The sequence below is a fragment of the Miniopterus schreibersii genome (assembly GCF_964146895.1).
Source record: "Miniopterus schreibersii genome assembly, chromosome: 1".
In the NCBI taxonomy this organism is placed as follows: Eukaryota; Metazoa; Chordata; class Mammalia; order Chiroptera; family Miniopteridae; genus Miniopterus; species Miniopterus schreibersii.
The window spans coordinates 44,838,510-44,858,971 of NC_138101.1; the positions used below are offsets into that span (position 1 = coordinate 44,838,510).

General features: G+C 42.5%; 1 protein-coding gene across 1 annotated transcript in view; it reads left to right on the forward strand.

The window, feature by feature from the left end:
• The window catches only part of FRAS1 (Fraser extracellular matrix complex subunit 1), a 402,590-nt gene that overhangs the window by 235,006 nt on the left and 147,122 nt on the right, over nucleotides 1–20,462 (forward strand). The window contains exons 21-23 of the mRNA XM_081139877.1: nucleotides 10,105–10,257; nucleotides 10,493–10,639; nucleotides 19,498–19,644. Coding sequence (XP_080996003.1) covers nucleotides 10,105–10,257; nucleotides 10,493–10,639; nucleotides 19,498–19,644 — 447 coding nt within the window. The remainder of the gene's footprint in view (nucleotides 1–10,104; nucleotides 10,258–10,492; nucleotides 10,640–19,497; nucleotides 19,645–20,462) is intronic.

A 20,462-nucleotide genomic window follows, 5' to 3' on the forward strand; every position in this document is an offset into this window, starting at 1 on the left:
TGCCCACCGCGGCCTTTCCATATGCACTTTCCATACTTTCTCAACTCACATTTTATTCAGATCAGTTTGCACCGTAGCTTTCTTTTTTGTTTAGAATATTAATGTAATCTGATTAAAACAATACAACAAACTCCCTCACCTTTTCTGCTCAAATTTCCTGTATTTTCTTCTTGATGCCTTTTTCCTTATTTCTCCCCTTTTTTTTGTTTAGATATTTTTTGTTGTTGTTGATTCTTAGAGAGAGAGAGAGAAACATGGATGTGAGAGAAACATTGATCAGTTGCCGCCTGTACACGCCCTGACTGGGGATGGAACCCACAACTTAGGTAAATGCCCTGACCAGGGATCGAACCCGCAACCTTTTGGTGCACAGGCTGACACTCCAACTAACTGAGCCACCTGGCTAGGGCTCCTTATTTCTTCCTTTGAGAAAGGAGGTCCCTCACCCTGGCCCAGGGAGCCCCTCCCTCTGTGACCCAGAGCCTGTCTGCCCGATCACCTTCATGAGCTGGTCTTTCTAGAATATTATTTCCCCTTCTGGTTACTCATTTCACCTCCCTCTGTCTCTCTTTATCTTTCTCTGTCTTCTTCCCCCCCATCCTCTTTCTTCTGGAACGTTAGTGTCTTTCACAGCCTTAATGCGACCCTCATTTCGGTTTCCTCCTTAGATTCCGTCTCGGGTGCACACGCGATGATTGTCTCCAGGCCCTCATTTTTATCTACCTGCTGGACAACTGCCCCATGGGAATATCATACTCAAAAAACTTCAAAGACAACTCACCCCATCTTCCCCTCCCGACCCACCCACCCATCGGGTGCTCTTCTTCCTTCCCCTGTCTTTCTTGTGTGCCTGCTGCTGATTTTTCAGTGAGCACAATTCATAGCAGTTGAGTTACGCCGAATCCCCCCCACCCTGTGCCACATTCTAATCACTGCACATCTTGCAAACTCCACTTTTGCAATGATTCTTAAATGTATTCTCCTTTCTCTTTTAATAGAAAACCAAAACTCATCTTTCTCAGGTAGCCTCAGTTTTTTCCTGAAGGCTCTGCCCCACTAAACCTCCCCCCACTCCTTCCTAAGAGGGTAACCCTTCTGGAAAATCAGCTTTGACTTATGAAACACACTTTGGTGGGTAGAACTTATTGATTGTTTCCCATTGCCTAGCACATTGAGTGTAAATTTTTCACCCTGATTTTCAAGCCCCCCGGTCTCCCTTGGCTCCTGACTGTCTGAATGAAGCTCTGGCCATGCTGGATGCTCATCCCACTCTCTACTGCCCCTCCTGTGCGCCAGCTCCCGCTCTTCTTGCCTCCTAACTAGGATGCCCTCAGCACCATTTGCAAACATCAAATAAGCATACAGATCATGAACACATGGTTCACAAGAGCTCAGGGATGGGCTAGGACCAAAGTCCTAATCGAAAGGGGAAGAGAGGATGTGTCTTTCTCTTCTGTCCTACTCCTTTTAGATAAATATTCTCTGGTCCTCCTTGAAACCTATTGCAGTTTAGGCATGGCTTTCTTCTAACCTTCCACTTTGCCATGAGCATCTCAAAGGAATGCTCTGTGCCCGACTTAATGCTCTGTCTCCCACAGTAACTTCCATACTGCCTCACACCCAATTGATGTTCCAAGAATGTTAATAGAAGCGGACATTTTTCTATCATGGAAGTGAACCAAGAGGAAAACATAAACTGATGGCACGCTAGGTACACGGGCAGGGGTGGTGTTCATGTCTCCTTGTTGGCAGTAAGAACTGGCACCAAAAATGAGGAAAGAGCTTTGCTCGTCTGTCTACCTGACAGTGCCTCTCGACTCCTCACGTCCTACCACAGCCTTCTCAGCACATTTGTGAGCTTGTCCACACTAGGTAGAAATAAAACCTAAAGGTCAGCCTACTGTAGTGGGCTGTGTTTTTTAGCGGGGGTGGGGGGGTTGATTTTTTCAAGATAAGACATTAGCCGCAGACGCTGAAAAAAAGGGGAAGTTTTGTTTGTTTTATGGTTTTTGTACCTCTAACAAAAAGAACACATGATTCACAAGAGCTCAGGGATGGGCTAGGACCAAAGTCCTAATCGAAAGGGGAAGAGAGGATGATGTGTCTCTCTCTCCTGCCGTCTGTACGTTATTTTCTGGATTCCATCTGTACTTATCTCACAAGTAGCACCCTATCGGTTTTAACAGTGGCATCAGAATTCAAATTCCATGCACTCTTTGAGGGCCCTGAGTTTTGGTTTGAGATTATTTCTTTTTCTCCTGATGAGGAATAGCTCCGAATGCTGATTATTTTAACCGCTTCCAAACACATTTAATGTGGTTGCATTAAGAACCTAATCGACTGACAGGTCATTATTAAAAATCTCACTGTGTGTCCAAATTTATCTGTGTAGGTCATTATTTACTAGCTAAGGAGTCACTGCCCCATAAAACCAACAACCAAAGCCATTGCTTCAACAGTACACATTTACTTTAATATCTTCAAGCTTTTCTGACTTTGCTCCAAAGATGGGAAATAAGCCATTTCACCGCCGTGTGCTTCCATCCATCATGATTGTGGGTAATCCTCACTGATCCTCGAAGCAGAGCCTTTGTGATTTGAAGAAAGAATCACATAGCAGTGACCATATGTAATTTCCTCCCAGCTGCAGGATGGCATACTAGAGGATTTTGCAGCTGCTGAGTCAAAATATTAATTTTTTATCTATTTCAATTTTTAGCATATCTGTACATTGTGCATATTTAGAAAACAAATGGAATCCTCTGCTTGCTCAAAAACAGGAAATGTATTTATTTCAGCTGAAGCTAATACTCCGTTTTCAGGCTCCCTTGTAATGTGTTCATTAATTTGTTTGTTTAAAGTGCTAATTCCCTGGGTTTGTTAGCAAGCAGGCACATAGACAAACAACTGGAATTCCATCTGCCCTCCCCCCACCACATGCCTATTTTACACCAGTCATCTGAAACAGGCCATCCATAAATGTATCCTGGGTCTCTTGTCTTCCCTTGTCACCCTTAATGAGTTTTATATTTAAAGACTTTTCACTGTAATTGAAATAGTGACAAATAAGGATTTACTTACTGAGTAGCAATGGGAGAGCCAGCCTCCGGAATGGCGCTGTTTTTAAGCATTTAATGGATGCGCACTCACCGTTTGGACACATCAGAGGTTCGTCTCCTCGTTTGATTATAGGCAGGAAGGTCAGAGGCAAATGCCTTACTGCACAGATGGGGCTTTTAGGATGGGACGTTAATCCTGCGGAGGCTGCTGGATTGGTGGCTTGGAAACTGAGCTCCCCTATTTTAGTAACTGTGGTCCTGGTACAAATTAAGCTGTGAGAGCATAAACTTCCTCTGGTGTATCCTGTGAAATTGTTCCAAATACCACCTGTGGGGAGGGAGGAGTGGGAGTGGAAGGTGGGGCAAGGAGGGTTATGGGGAAATTCACTCTGTGGCTTGTTGGCCTCTCTGGGGATACTGCCAATTTCAGGACACACTTTCTGACAGCTGCGCTCCTCCAGTGCGGGTCCAGCAAGAAGATGAATTAGACTTTGTCAGATGGTCTCCGCCTACCAAGAAGAGTTCTAGAGTTGCCTCTAAATCAGCTTAGTTTTTAGAAACTGTGCCCACAGATTTTACTGTGCAGGAAGTGACTGGTGCCTTAGCAGTTCCCCGGGACAGCCGCCTCCTGCAGTGCCTGGAGATGGCTCCTACCACCTCTTAATTATGGTTAGCTTGTGTAGTTAGTGCGTTTGGCTGACCACGGGGATCTTTCTCTCTTCATTATCTCCAGTCGTAATGGCGAGGCAGTTGTACTTTGTCACATGCACAGCTGAGTAGTGACTTTCTCCTCCTAGCCTGAAAGTAGATTTTGAAAACCACGTGGTGCAACCCACATTCACCTTTCTCATGGGCCTCCAAGTTCCCAATTTCCTAGTGTTATTACTCCAATAATTTTTTTACTTCTTTCAACAAATAGGTAGGGCTACCTACTAGATGCAACTAATTTGGCCAGATTTTACTGTTTTCATTTGTAAAGGTGTTTTAGAAACTGACAATTTGTGAAAAGATCTTCCTCAGTCACTGTCTGGAAGACAAGCCACTGGTATGTTTATGTTATTTTTTCTTTCTTAAGGGACACCCAAGATTTCCATCCCTGGTCACAATAGCGTTCACGAACCTGTGTTATCGTATTCTTAATATTGTTGATACGCCTAGTCTACATGAGCCCCTTGAGAACGATGCAGCCGTGTGATGTTATTACCAGGGAATTGTCTTCTTTAGTCGTAACGGAGGGGACGAGGGGAGAGAACAGCAGAGGCCCCCCGCCAGCGGAGGTTTCCTGTAGAGAGCCGCTGCGTGTGTTCTCAGGCTGTTGGTTTCTGCTGTGGTTCTCACCCTTCCCCATCACTAGGACTTCTCATTCACATCTGTAATCAAGACAGACTCCTCAGTAGGTCGACTGGTAAAAGTCAAATCCACACACGTGACCCGACCCCCAGTTGCCTGCGGGGTAAGATCCATGGGCCTTTCCTACCTTAGAGGGCACTCCTGAACTGGCCGCCCAGGTCCTGCGTGGCTCCCGCAGCCGGCCGCCCACAGCGTTCCTGTCTCAGCCCCTCTAGAAAGTTCGCTGCCTTCTGGAGCGACACCCTTCAGAGACTCCCAGGGCCCTGCAGCATTCTGTGGAGCATCTGTAACGTCTCCTGGCAGTCCCGTGTCCTGGCGTCTGCCATACACTCTCTTCTTGCTCATCTTGCTGTGCCACTGTCTCTATTGCCCTGTGACCCAAGGAGCACAGCCCAAGTCCACTCTACTACCGAATTCTCGAATATTCCAATGGACTGCCAACAACCTATTCTGTGAGCGGGGAGGGCAGGGGCAAAGCAGCTGGTGTCTCTGCTCCTTCCTCTCCTGCTTGAAGGGCTTTTCTAGGCTGCGGAACAAAGGTGGAGAGTGTAGGGTTGTGTTGGTGGGGAGAGGCCTGGGCCTGTTAGCTCCAGTGCAGTCAAGTTTGTTTTTCTTCTGTTGCCTGCGCTGGGCTCTTTGAGTGTGGTGCCTTTGCGGGTCTGATTCTGACACCTTTCTCTGGGGCCGCGTGATGGCCCATGTTTCCCGGCCCGGTGGGGCATGGTTACCGTGGGTGAGAGCTCACGGGTTGGTTCTCCACATTGCCGTTGGTTGCACCTGTTTTTTACCCGCCTGTAATTATACATCCACCGTTGCTTTTCTCCACCATACTGAAAGCTCTGTGAGTACAGTAGATTTTGAACATTTTCATTGTTTGAAAGAAAACCTTTTAAAAATGTTTAATCTTACGATGCAATACCAGTTTTCACCAGCCAAATTAGCCAAGATTGTTTTACTATTTTTAAAATCTCAGTGCAGGCAAAGTTATAATGAGATAGTCTAATGAATGGCTCTTAGAGATGTAAATTGATACAAGCTTTCTGAAAAGAAAATTTCAATACCTATTAAGTATTTTACATTTTTTCATGCCTTTAGTGATTAAAAGTGTATGCTCTGGAGTCAGTGTGGATATGGCGTGTGCGAGCAAATGGCCTCCCTTCTAAGTCTCAGTTTCCTCATCTTTCAAATGGGGTAATAACAATGCCTACTGCATCTTTCCAAATAAGATTATGTACTTATAATAATTAGTATAGTGTTTGATCTATATTCAGAGCTCAACAAATGTAAGCTATAATAATAATATGATTTGTAACCTTTTGACACTGTCTTTTAGGAAATACAATTGACTCTCGAACAACATGATTTTAGAACTGTACGAGTCCACTTATACACGCATTTTTTTCAATAACTTCTTAGTCAGCCCTCCTTGTCCCCAGGTTTTGCAGATTCAACCACTGCATATCAAAAATAGTATATTTGGTCCATGGTTGGGAATTTAAGGATTAGAGGGCCAACTATATACATTGTTCTATACCATTTTATATAAGGGACTTGAGCATCCTTAGATTTTGGTATCCGCAGGAGGTCCTGGACCCAATCCTCCACAGATACCAAGGGACGACTGTAATTATGTTTTATGGGAGTCAAAATTACATACAGATTTTTTATTGCACAGGGTGTCGGTACCTCTACCCCCGTGTGTTGTGCAAGGGTCAACTGTAATTTAAAATATACAAAGTTTTTATCATGGCTTTAATTATAAAAGTGGACAAATGCTTATTTATACTTTGTAAAAATATTCTTCATATTTTCTTTCATGGCTCACTTTGCAGTGAGAAAAATAAAACCCCAAGATCCGTGTTCGAGCCCCACTCAGCCCCTCTCCTGTGCAGAAAGTCACAGTGGCGCCCTGGGCTTGAGCCTGAAGCTTGCTGCTGCTGGTGCCCAGCGGGACTGGCCACTTGTAGCCTGTCATGCCTGAGTTCTGGAGTCTGCCCTCGGGAACTATACTTCTCTGATTATAAATCAGAGCACTGGTATTAATCCTCAAGCCCTTGTTGCTCTGAGTTTTGGCTTCTTTCCCTGCACATCATTACTCATTTTGAGCTCTCCCAAGGAACGCTCTCCTACAAAGTGATTTTAACTTCAAGCCTCTCAAGACAAAGGTGTTTCTTAGGTTTTAGGAATTTATTTTTCTTTTCTGATTGGTTTAATAAAAGTCAACTTTCAGATTGAGTTCGGAGCATATTTATTTAAGTGGTCTTCTGTTGGGGACTTGTGTATGATAGAGCTGGGACTGGAGGTTTGCATGAGTGTATTACCAGGGGACCCACACAGATTGTTGTTTTGGACGGAAGCTATTCATGGGATTGGGTGGTTAGCATGACTTTTTAAACCATGGATGGGTGAATAAGGAATGAATACAAGTAGTGAATGAAAAGAGAGTGTTCAGCTTTCCAGACTCGGGTAGTTACGTGCATGAGGTAGAACTATAAACTAACTTGGATTGATGTGATGCTTTGGGCAGCTTGTAGTTGATTGTTTTATATTTTCAGGTGCCATTTATTGATTTCTCCTTGCCTCTGGGCACTCACTCCATCATGTAGTGTGATATGTTTTAAGACTTAACATGAAACAACGGAGGGAAGCCAAGGCCTTGAGATTTAGGTGTCTCCACCACCCTCGAGCCCTTTCCACTGGCTTCTGGTAGCTGCACACAGCCGTGTCCAGTTGAAGACCTCCAGAGCATGAGACAGAGTTAGGTGGATAGAAGAAGGTGAGGTTGTGGGGAGCCTCTGCATTTCTCAGGCGGCCAGAGGCAGGGAACGAAGACCAGCCCAGAGGAGCCCCTGGGTAAAGCATGCTAACGGGACAGGGCTTAGGAGGAAGGTGGCCCAAGTGTCATGTGTTGCAGAGATTTTCATGTAGGTTAGGAATCAGAGGAGGCCATTAAATTTGGTCCTTAAGAGGTGGTCAGAGACCTTTTCAAGGGCATTACCATAGGAGAGCTGAGGAGGTTGAAGGCAGATTACAGGGAGGGGAAGAGTTAGGGAGGCGAGGAAGTTGGGTGATGAAGGGATGGCCAGAGATGGAGTGGTCGCAGAGAGAAAGGTTTTGTGGGGTAGGGGATGTGGAACATATTTGGAAGTTGAGGTCCAGGAAAGTAAATAGAGATGAGAGAAAGTATGCAATAACACTGCAAGAATGTTCAAACAATGTTGAAAATTGGTCGAGAATGTGGGTGGAAGAATTAGCCGTTTCATCCTGTGAGAGAAGAAATGAGATGGAAGTGGGTAAAGATAGCTGTTCTGAGGTTGACAGGGAGGAACTGAAGGTGCTCATGCTTGAAGGGCTGAGCGAAGTAGAAGAGGAAATAACCTGGGGAGGGAGACGGGAGGGTGGGCGGGGGGGCACTGACTGCAGAAGAGTAGTAGGGTTTAAAGGCAGCCGCCGAGGGGGAAGGAGCACCCACAACCCAGCTCTGCCTTCCCTTAGAAATAGTGCTACACGCTACACTCCTCCTTTTAACAGCTTCTACAGGTCCTTCAGATAAGGCAAACCCACAAATGTTTATCGTACCCCCAAATTCTCCCGTGCTCTGCTGACCTTCTCTTCAAAGCACGCCCTGGTGATGACTCTCCTCGTTTCTAATTGCCCCAGGGGAAGCTTGGGCTGGGCGCGGGTGGTCGTTAGCTCCCGCACACCTGCGGATCTTGTTGCTGCGCGCCTGAGCCCGCCCGCGAGCGCTGGCTTTAGAGAGGAGGGGCCGTGAGCTCTCCAGTACGGCGCCTGGAAGCAGCCGTGTTCCCGGGCGCCCGGTCCTAACGTACCCGCTCATTAAGGTAATCACAAAGCAGTCTCCTCCATCTGCCCCAGCAACTTTTGCTGCATTTTGAGTCTTCCCTTTGCACACGTAGGACTGTGCTCCGGGCACCGTGAGGAGGGCACAGGAAAAGAGAACAGAAAGGTTGGCATTGTATGGAAACCATACACTAAGTCAGGGAAAATTGCCTCCTTATCATATTTCTCTCAATGCAGCCATAATTTCCTTTATGATTCTCTGAAGGGCTATCCTGAGGCTTAATTCAGCACTTAGGATATCCAGATTTGTTCCTAATACTGGCAGAAGGCTGCCTGTAACTTGAAACTCCCTAAGTTCAGAGAAAGGTCAGAGGCTGTTAGTTTGCTTGCTTCGAAAAGAGTCAGCATTTTTGAGGACACTGGTTCAGCTGCTGGAGTGGCTATAAAGGTCCTAGACCAGCTTCTCATGCAGATGAGTGACTGCTGGGTATGGGACTGATGTCTGCCTTTTGTGCAGAGAACACATCTCAGAGGATCAGCAGTTAAGAAAGTGTATCACTGAGGGTATAGAGAGAAAGACCTGTCTTAACAGATTTCATGGGGCAGCAATCTGTTCGATGACAGGATTTTTTTAGTCGAAACACCGGTAGAACTCTCAGTCTCTATCCGCAAGACTTTGGGATGAAAGAAGGCGTATCTGGTCCCTGCGTGGGCCATTAGCAAGTTCAAACAGTGCTTGGAATCCTAAGGGGGAGATGGAAAGGCCCTATAACCAGAGCGCTTGCTCCCCTTTTCCTAGGCCTTTTACTCCTCTCTCACACTGGTGGGTATTTCAGGGTTTGTGTATTTTCTTCCAACTTTAGGATGGAGGATGGTAAATGGGACTTAAAGGGTAATTATCACTGAAAACAGGACAGAGGATGTGTTTACCTAAATGAGAGCTGAACACAATCAAGTTATTTTTTTTCTTTTCTGTTTTTTAATATATCTTTATTGATTTCAGAGAGAAGAAGGGAGAGGGAGAGATAGAAACATCAATGATGAGAGAGTCGTCATTGATCGGCTGCCTCCTGCACGCCCCCCACTGGGGATTGAGCCCACTACCCGAGCATAAGCCCTGACCGGGAATCGAACCGTCATCTCCTGGATCTTAGGTTGATGCTCAACCACTGAGCGCTGGCCAGCCGGGCCCAATCAAGTTCTTTAATTAAAGGATGACTGTTACATGGGCTGGAACAAGAGACAGTGCTAGCCACTCCAGATAGTCTGTCTTATAGCTTCAATCATAGCTGGTACAACAGAGCGCCTGCGAGCTATAGATCACATCATGAAAATGAATCTTCAACTCATAACTCTTCTTCATAAAATTAAAGGTTTCCTCCTACTCAACACAATGAGTTACTAATTCCAATCCTTCTGTACCAATGCCTGGGACGGGTATACTGACTCTGAGGACAGAATTTGTGAGGAGCCATGTGAGGGCATTGAGCACAACTCAGGAGCACTGGGAATGGGGAGCATGCTGTCCTCCAGTTCTCAGAGCTCTTGGGGAAATGGTGATAGTATTGATGGTACTGTTTCTGTGAGTCTGACCGTTTTCTGTATACCCCTAGCAAGTATCTATCATGTGCTGCCCTAGAACTTGAAGGTCGTTCAATTGGAAAGGGGTGAAAACTCAATTGCTGTGCTGGGCCTGGCCATTTGCTAAAAACCTCAAACATACAATTTGTACAGGTCCCACACTTCTGCTTTACTGCCATATGCTGCCTTTGGGCTGCTCTGGCTGTCTGTGCTGCAATGGTGGTAATTGCAATTCCATCTGCCCTTTGGTATAGTGATGAGTCTTGGTGTTTATATCATCTGTGCCTTCTCTGTGCCCCCCTGCCCTCTCCAGACTGCCATCCTCTGTGCCAGCAATGTGCAGCTGATCTCCACAACACCGGGAGCATCTGCCTGAGGTGCCAGAACACCCGGTACCTGCTGCTGGGGGACCACTGTGTTCCTGATTGCCCTTCTGGATATTATGCAGAGAAAGGAGCTTGTAAAAGTGAGTTAAGTGCTGGACACAGGACCTGACAGTGTTTCATGAGCTTCTCTTTGGGGTAATAGCTGAGAAGGCTTGAAGAGAGAGAGAAAGAGAAAGAAAGGAGCACACTGTGGGACAATAAATCAGATCAGCTAATTCTCTCAGCATTGAGAGCTTTATGAACACCTCTTGGGATGGTACTTTGGAAGGGAGTTTGGCTTCATAGGTTCTCTTTGTGTCTCTTTTCCCTCTGCAGAATGTCACTCCTCCTGTAGAACCTGCCAGGGCAGAGGACCCTTCTCCTGCTCCTCATGTGACACTAACCTCGTTCTGTCCCACCTTGGCACCTGCAGCACCACCTGCTTCCCAGGGCACTATCTCGATGATAACCATGCTTGTCAATGTAGGTTTTTAAAAATGAACTTTCTCTCCTTTCCTGCTCTTCTGTGGTCATCGATGGAAATACTAGGTTTTGCTTTCATATTCTTACCTGTAGCCTTTTTTTTATAAAAGGAAGAAAATTAATCTAAAAAGGCATATGGATGCCATTAGCAGATTTAACTCAGCTTCCAGCCTAATTGGAAGTGCTGAGCTGGGGATCTCTGCCAGTACCAGTTGTGTGATCTTGGGCCAGTTATTTAATCTCTCTGTTCTCTGGTTATCTTATTTTAAAAGTAAAAGTATTAGTCTATTCCCTTTTATGGTTTCTCTCAGCATTTGAATTACAAGGCCCTGAGCAGAGCTCATTCTAGTACACAATCAGTAACCTAAACACTTCTCTGGATTCAATTTGTTTTCGACATGTATGTGTTGAATATTGACAATGTGTTAGGCTTGACATGTACAAAGCATTTAGTTTCTGCCCAAACAGTAGTTATTTTGTCTTGCATGAGAGTTACTTATATAGATGTCTTATTTTTCAAATAAGTCAAAATATGATTAATTACTTGAATCAGGCAAAACAAAGAGTTAGGATAAATTAGGGAAAGGGCAAATCTAAGGGGAAAAAAATTAGGAATCCTTCACAGATGAAGGAACACTTTTGAAAATGGGCTGAGATGGCTTACTTTATTTCAATCACTGAACTGTCATTTGTAAAAGAAAAATTTGTTATACTTTCTCATTTTGAAAATGACAGTTAACAAATACAGTATTGATGTTTCAATTTTATATCCTAGGAAATACCATGTTGAAGGAATTATAGAATAGTGGTTAGGAGAGTGGGCTCTAGAGTCAGGAGTTCAAGTCCTATCTAACACTTAATAGCTTTGTGACCTTGAGCAAATAAATTAATCACTAAGTCTCAGTATTTTTTCGAGAAAAGGGGGATTATAATAGTACCTACATCTAATGTTATTGCACTTAGCACAGACCCTAGCAGAAAATAGCCTTTCAGTATAGCTATTGTTGGTATTGTTATTTATCATCAGCATCGGCTGAAATAAGAGGAAAATCAAGCTGTAAAAGATATGTCTATTTTATAAATAGAAAGATGGGTATTGCTGTCAGTTTATTGAGATACTGGCAAGGGTTTTCATTTGAAATGAAGTTATATGGAACTCATAATTTTCCATCACTTGTTTAGATGCCAGACATAAAAAACCCTTTTTGAACAGATGAAAGATTTCTTTACGTTTATAATAAAAAATTTTCTTGGAAACATACCTCAAATGAAAGAACAGGAGAAATCTCCGAAAAGAGCTAAATTAAATGGAGGCAAGCAATTTACCAGATATAGAGTTCAAAAGAATGGTTATAATGATGCTCAAGAAACTTAGTGAGAGCAATAAGAAACTTAGTGAGAACTGCAAGGAACTTAGAACTATAACAACATGAAAAAGGGCATAGAAACCATAAAAAAGAACCAGTCAGAAATAAAGAATATAATATGTGAAATGAAGAATACACTAGAAGGAATAAACAGTACATTGGATAAAGCAGAGGATCGAATCAGCAATTTGGGAGGAAAGGTAAAAAACAACGCCACCTAATCAGAGCAGCAAAAACAAAAACAAATTTTAAAAAGTGAGGATAGTTTAAGAGAAATTTGGAACAACATGAAGCATAACAACATTCATGTCATAGGGGTAGCAGGAGGAAAGAGAGCAAAGGATTGAGAACCTTTTTGAAGAAATAATGACTGAAAACTTCCCTAATCTGGTGAAGGAAAAAGACACACAAGTCCAGGAAGTGCAGAGAGTCCCAAACCAGATGAACCCAAAGAGGTCTACACCAAGACACATCATAATTAAAATGGCTAGGTTAAAGGCAAAGAGAGAATCTTAAAAGCAGCAAGAGAAAAACAATTATCTACAAATGAGCTCCCTTAAGACTGTCAACTGATTTCTCAACAGAAACATTTTAGGCCAGAAGGGAGTGGCATGAAATATTCAAAGTGATGAAAAGCAAGGACCTACAACCAAGACTACTTTACCCAAAAAGGGTATCATTTAAAATTGAAGGAGAAATAAAGCACTTTCCAGACAAGAAAAAGCTAAAGGAGTTTGTTACTTCCAAACCAGTATTACAAGAAATGTTAAAGGGCCTGCTTAAAGAAGAAGAAGGAAAAAGACAACAGAGGAACAGAGTTAAAAGAATAAAGTAACAATAAATATGTACCTATCAATAATCATTTTAAATGTAAATGGCTAAAATGCTCCTATCAAAAGACATAGGGTAGCTGAATGGGTAAGAAAACAAGACCCATATATATGCTGTCTACAAGAGACCCACCTCAGAATGAAGGATACACAGACTAAAAGTAAAGGGATGGAAAAAGATATTTCATGCAAATGGGGGGGGGGGAAGCTGGAATAGCAATACTTATATCTGAAAAAAGGCTATAGTAAGAGACAAAGAAGAACACTACATAATGATAAAGGGATCAATCCAACAAGAAGATATAACCCTTGTAAACATTTACACACCCAATATAGGAGAACCTAAATATATAAAGCAAATCTTGATGGACATAAAGTGAAAGATTGACAGTAATACAGTCATAGTAGGGGTCTTTAACACCCCATTGACATCAATGGATAAGTTTTCCAGACAGAAAATCAACGAAACAGTGACCTTAAATGACATACCAGACAGAATGACTTCATCAATATCTTCAGAACACTTCAGCCTAAAACAGAAGAATACATATTATTTTCAAGTACACCTGGATCATTTTCTCGGATAGACCACATGTTAGGACACAAAACAAGTCTCAATAAAAACGATTGAAATCATTTCAAGCATCTTCTCTGACCATAATGCTATGAAACTAGGAATCAATCACAAGAAAAAAACTGAAAAGCATACAAAGACATGGAGGCAAAATAACATGTTACTAAACAATGAATGGGTTAACAGGTCAACGAAGGAATCAAAAGATACCTTGAAACAACTGCAAAAGAGAACACAACAAAGCAATTTCTATCAAGGTACCAATGGTGTATTTCACAAAACTAGAACAAATAATTCCAAAAATTTATATGGAACTCCTAAAAAACTCAACAGCAATCTTGAGAAAGAGGAACAAAGTTGTAGGAATCACACCACCTGATATCAAACTCTACTACAAAGCCATAGTAATCAAAACAGCGTAGTGTTGGCATAAAAACAGACATACATAGATCAATGGAACAGAATAGAAAGCCTAGAAATAAACCTGTGCCATTATGGTCAATTAATATTTGACAAAGGAGGAAGAACATACAATGGGGTAAAGATAGTCTATTCAATAAATGGTGCTGGGAAAATTGGAGAGATACAGGCAAAAAAATGGAAACTAGACCACCTTCTTACACTATACACAAGAATGAATTTGAAATGGATTAAAGACTTCAGTGTCAGACTCAAAGCCTTAAAAATCCTAGAAGAAAACACATACAGTAAAATTTCGGACATTTCTTGTAGCAATATTTTTTCTGATATATCTTTTCCGGCAAGGGAAACAAAAGAAAAAATAAACAAATGGGACTACATCAGACTAAAAAAGTGTTTTTTGCCATGGCTAGGTAGCTCAGTTGGTTAGAGCATCATCCCCATATTGCAAGGTTGCTGGTTTGATCCCCAATCAGGGGGGCACATATAAGAATCAGCCAATGATGCATAAATAGGTGGAACAAGAAACTGGATGTTTCTCTCTCCCTCTGTCTCCCCCCCCCTTCTTCTCTCTCCCTAAAATCAATCAATAAAAATAATTTACAAAAAAGTTATAAAAATAAAAAGTTTTTGCACAGCAAAGGAAACCATCAACAAAATGAAAAGACAAACCACTGAATGGGAGGACATATTCACTAATGATACATCTGATAAGGGGTTAACATCCAACATTTATAAAGAACTTATAAAACTCAACACCAATAAAAACAATCCAATTAAAAAATGGGCAAAGTACCTGATTAGACACTTCTCCGAAGAGAATATACAGATGGCCAGTAGACATATGAAAAGATGCTCAACATCACTAATCATCAGAGAAATCCAGGTTCAAACCACAATGAGATATAACCTCACTTCTGTCAGAATGGCTCCATCAATATCAACAAACAAGTGTTGGCCAGGATGTGGAGAAAAGGGAGCCCTCGTGCACTGCTGATGGGAATGCAGACTGGGGCAGCCACTGTGGGAAGCAGCATGGAGTTCCCTCAAAAAATTAAAAGTGGAGCTGCCTTATGACCCAGTGTTTCCACTTCTGGGAATATATCCTAAGAAACCCAAAACACTAATTCAGAAGAATATCTGCACCCCTATGTTCATTGCATGTTATTTATAATAGCCAAAATTTGGAAGCAGCCCAAGTGCCCATCAGTAGATGAGTGGATAAAAAAGCTGTGCTACCCTTTGGGATACCATGGATGGACCTGGAAAGTGTTATGCTAAGTGAAATAAGCCAGTCAGAGAAAGACAAATACCATATGATCTCACTTATATGTGGACTCTGATGAACAAAATAAACAAACGAAATGGAAACAGACTCATAGATACAGAGAACAGACTGACAGCTGTTAGAGGGGTTGGGTGAAAAAGGTGAAAGGATTAAGCAAAGCAACAACAGCAAAAAACAAAAAACCCCTCATAGACAACAGTATAGTGATTACCAAAGGGAAAGGGAGATGTAGGGATGTAGAAGAGCATAAAGGGGGAATAAGTAGTGATGGAAGACTTGAATTTGGGTGGTGAACACACAATACAATATGCAGATGATACTATAGAATTGGACACCTGAAACCTATATAATGTTATTAACCAATGTCACTCCAATAAATTCAATTTAAAAGTAAATAAAAGCAAGAAAAATTTGCTTGGTGCATATTAACTGCTGCCAGAATCTGTAGATTCTGTAACACAGGAGACACAAATGAAGTACTTGCGTGTTCTTTGCAAGAGCAAGAGGGTATTGGTGGAGAAACTGTGACTTAGATTTATCAGGCTCCTCACAGCAGTGGAATCACAGAAACAAAGTTCAAAAGAAAAATAGAATACTTTATGTAGAATATAGGTGAGAAAAATAGGTTGCATTGAAATATTTTCTGGGAAGTTTTTGCCTTTGTACAGGGTAATCACTACACAAATACATTCGCTATGATAACATGTAAATGGGATTTGATGGACTATTTTCATTAAATTAAGAATCTTAACTTATTTGCTCAAGCTTAAGTCTCATTCTTCCTGAGACTGAATAAAGCACAGCCCTAAGTTGGAATATCTAAGTTTTTAGTATGTAAAAAAAATCAACAATGTTCCTTCATAATGCTCATCATTATAGACAGTTCTAGGCCCAACAATTTTAGGAAGGGAGCAGTAAGTGGCTTTAAAGGAAATATAGTCAGTATTAAGGAGAGATGTTAATAACCATATTATAGAAGAAAGTAAGAGCTGGAGAGCTAGCTAGATTCTGGTTAAGGAAACCCTTAGAAATGATGTACTGAGCTCTAAAATTTAGGAATGACCAGCAGAGACAGGAACTTTTTAAGAAAAGAGATGATAAATGAGGTTGTCAATACTTGAAATCGTAGTGCTGTAGAGTAAGAGGAGGACTCCAGGGCTGCCCAAGCCCACCTTGCTCCCAGTGCAGATTCTTTCCCACTCCCTTCTCTGACATCTACAGTGAGGACTGGAGCTGCGTCCATTGGGGGGGGGGGGGGTGTTTAGCTGTCCGACAGTTTTTCTCATTGGCCCTAGAACCCCCCCTCTACATGTAGCGATATAGAATAAGTGGCCTTCCTCAGTCAATGATTACCTTCAACAGCTTGAAATTAAGTGCCATCTCCCACTTGGACTTCTCTGCTCAGGCAGAATGGAGGCCGGTGGAATATTTAAGTGGAAATGATGGCCATCTCCCAGAGCTGCGGTGGAAAGCAAGCCTGTTTCAGAGGAGGGTGGACTTCCTAAGCCGCGAGGCCCCTCCCTCCTTGAGTGAGGGTTCATCTGCGTGCCTGATCCCACCACTGGGTCCTGGCCCACTCCTCTCCTTTTTCACAGTCCACTTTCCACGGGGTCAGAGAACTGCACCTGCTACTGCAGATGTCATCGCAAAGGACTGCGATAGGGCTAATACCCTGGACTGTCTGCACGTCATAGTTGGGGAATGCTCCTACCCACATGGCTCCGAAAGTGGCAGCGGGACCTAAGAGGCTCTATGTGCGGGACTGCTCTGAGTGAGACCAGCACATTTGCGGGCTGCCTTGGAGAAGGGCGAGGGGACAGATGAGCGAGGAAGAATGGTTCAGATAGAAATGGTGGAAGCCCAGCGACACTGTCGCACCCCTCCAAATCCTATTAACGTTTTAAGATGCTCAGCGTGAATCCACTTCTTTTGGAAGTCAGTGAAGGGGCTGAGCTGTACACTGAGGTGCCGAGGGGAAATGAAAGACTGAAAGACAGATTGGAGAGCATGCAGGCAGACAGAAGCTTAGGAAGTAAACTGCAGTAAACTCAGCTGTGCACTGGCCTGTCACCCCAGCCCGAGGAACTGGTGTGCGGGCCTCGTTTTGCAGCTCTGTGTCCAGCAGGGAGGTCCAGCTGACAGTTGGTTTACATGAAGGCTCTTCAGCTCAAGAGTGCATTCATTTCTTTAGTAATCATATCACACTTTTCGTAAGCTTTTAATCAACTGAAACTTTCAGAACATTTTTTCTAGGAATTGCTGCCTGTCTTTGGTATCCTCTGTTTGTGTAATTTGTTATGGAACATAAATGCAGGACTTAAAGTTTTGCTTATTTTATCTGATTACTTTTAGCTTATTATTCAACTGGCTAAAATGAATTTGTGTTGTTCTTTCAGCTGGTAAAACCTAATTAGTGTGTTTCCTATGTAGCTGTATATGGCGTATTTAAACATCATTAGCATACCATCTTTGTTTTCACTAAAGTTATTAACATAAATATTGATCAAGTGAAAAATTAAGGCTTGGTCTTAATGCTCTACTAGACATTTCTTTTGCCCATTACAAAGATTTCCTGATCACTTTTTGAGTATGCATTTCAACCATCTTCAGAAACAGCTACAACTACTAGGCCCCTTTATTTTTGTATTCACAAGTTTATCTTCGGGATCATTGTCAAACACTTTGCCAAAACTAAGATACACTATGTGTAGGAATCCTAGTGGGGAAAAAATTGGATAAAAGTTTAGTGTCATGTAAGTTTCCAACACTTAAAATATCCTCTAACTATTCCCAAATGATCTGAAACTCCCATCTAGAATCGTTATGGGAGCTTTAATTACAAACCTACATACTCTAATGAATATGTTATACCACTGACTTTTCTTATAGATAAAACAGCCTATCCAGGGAGGTAATTTTCCTGCATTGTGCCTCATGCTTTGATATCTCATAGACCTAAAACTCCCATGATCGCTCCGCAGACTTTTCCTCTGACCTATATTTAGAGAAGATTTCAGAACGAGGCAGAGCTGCTAGTGCTTGAGTGTATATAATTAAGTATCTGGCTTCTTTCATTTATGTAACAAGTGTTTACCGAACACCTACAAAATGATAGCTAACCAGCTAGGTGCTGGGATTATTGCGAGGAACAAGGCGAACCTGGCCTTTGCTTTTATGAAGCATACGGCCTAAAGGATGCAGATGTTAAATAATTGTGATGTATGGCATGAGAAAAAGGTATAAAGTGTTATGAAAGCAGTAGCTGGGAGACTTATTCTAGGGAGAGTCAGGGGGGGCCTCTTTGAAGAAGAGACTGAAGAACAAGGACAAGTTAAGGACAAGACACTTGGAGATTATGTTGAGAGAATTCAAATATGTGTTAAGATTTCTAGGTGGGAAGAATAAAGAAAATGATGGAGGAGCAATATTTGCAAAAATGAAAGCTGGAGATTTTCCAGGATTCAAGAAAATCATAAGCGTATAGATGAAGTTGACCTCTGAAGCCTGAGCGGTATGAATGAAAATATTGCTCTGCTGGAAACATGGAAAATAGATTGCAAGGGGGTCAGGTCGGACTTGGGGAAACTAATTAGGACGCCGTGGTAGTAGCCCAGCAGGAAATGATGATGGCTTGGCTGTCTTGGTGGCATCTGTGGATACAGAGAAAAGCACAAAGCTCTGAGAATTATGTAGGAGAGCTCAAGTAAATAGGATCCGCAAGTGAATGGGAGGAAGAAAATGGGGGGGTGTTAAAATAGACTCTCAGGTTTCTAGCGTGAACAGCTGAGTAGATGGAGAAATGCCAGTTGCTCAGTTAGGGAAGGTGGAAGTATGATCAGTTTAGGGCCCATCCCTGAATGCATGAATTAGGTGAGCCACTAAGAAGCACAACTGCGCAAAGCAATAAGCCAGGTCACCTCTAAGTCCTTTGTATCTTAAAATATGTTGTATTTCAAAATAAAGTTGATGCCTAACTTTAATCTTGACGTCACATAAAAACATGAATCTATGTCATAAACTACAGGGGCTTGATTCCTTAAGAAGTAAGGTACAAATAAAACTCTGGACTATCATTTCAGAGATCCCAGACTAAGTATAAATTCTGTTGCTGAATCACAAGGCAACTTGGATGTGGGATTTCCATTCTTGGGTTTATAGTTTGTCTTCTCTGGAAAGTAAGATAACCTTTTTTTTTTTTATTTTGGAAAGCAAGACTGACATTCTATGTTTCTGTTTATCACAGGGGAGGGTTATGAGCCGTAATTAAAGGACAGGTTGGCGCCGGGCTCTGTTTCTTTGCAGCATCTGTCTAGGTTTGATCAGTCCTTCAGTATTTGCAATTGTAATCACCCGGTCATTTTCGTTCCCTGTTTGCTCAGCGTGCAGCCCACACTGTAGAAGCTGTGACTCACAGGCCAGCTGTACCTCCTGCCAAGATCCAAACAAGGTCCTGCTCTTTGGGGAGTGTCAGTATGAGAGCTGTGCCCCACAGTACTATCTCGACTTCTCCACCAAGACATGCAGAGGTAAAGCTCAGACTGAATTGCACAGTTCTGCTACTCAATGATGCCCCTTTACTGTAGATGCTCAGCCCCCACACTGGGAAAATACTGCCATCATACAGTTAGGCTTTCTGTGGTCATAGCAAGAAGTCATTATGTCTGTATGCATCCATGTATTCCTTCATTCATTTATTTGTTAAAGGTTTGAGCAGGGAGGTGAAAAAAATTTATTTGTTAAGCAAATATTTTTGAGCACCTACTGTGTGCCAGACATTGTGCAGGGTGTTGGTAACTATACCAGGGGTGGCAAAGTAGAAACCCTCAGGTTGTATGTGGCCCACCTAATCTTCCAGTGTTTTAAAATGTTTAATATCTTTTAAAAATCAGTAAACCTCACAGACAGAAATTGAGATTTTCCATTTGTTTTGAAAAAATCAGAAGATCCGGAAAAATCAGAAAACTGGATTTGCATTCCCAGAATGCAACAGGAGATCAGAGATGAGTAGCTGCTGTCTCTGTTGGATGGAGCCTGATCTCTACAGGTCACCCCAGTCCCCACCGTTCCCTATTCCATCACATCAGGCCTATTTCAAAGACTTACATTACCTTCCTGGGTCCTATAGGCACCTGCATTTACAACTCTAGATTGCTAGACTTTATGCTTAATGAGGACAGGAGTTGTATCTGATTTGTTCATCTCTGCTTAATATAACTGAAATGAGTGAAGACACAGTTCTTGCCCTCAAGGAATTTATAATGTCAAAGACCAATTGCCTTTTTCTTTGTTCTCCCGTGGCTGGAATTTTAGAGGCTTTTGCTCTTTGAATGGCAGTGCTCAGCCA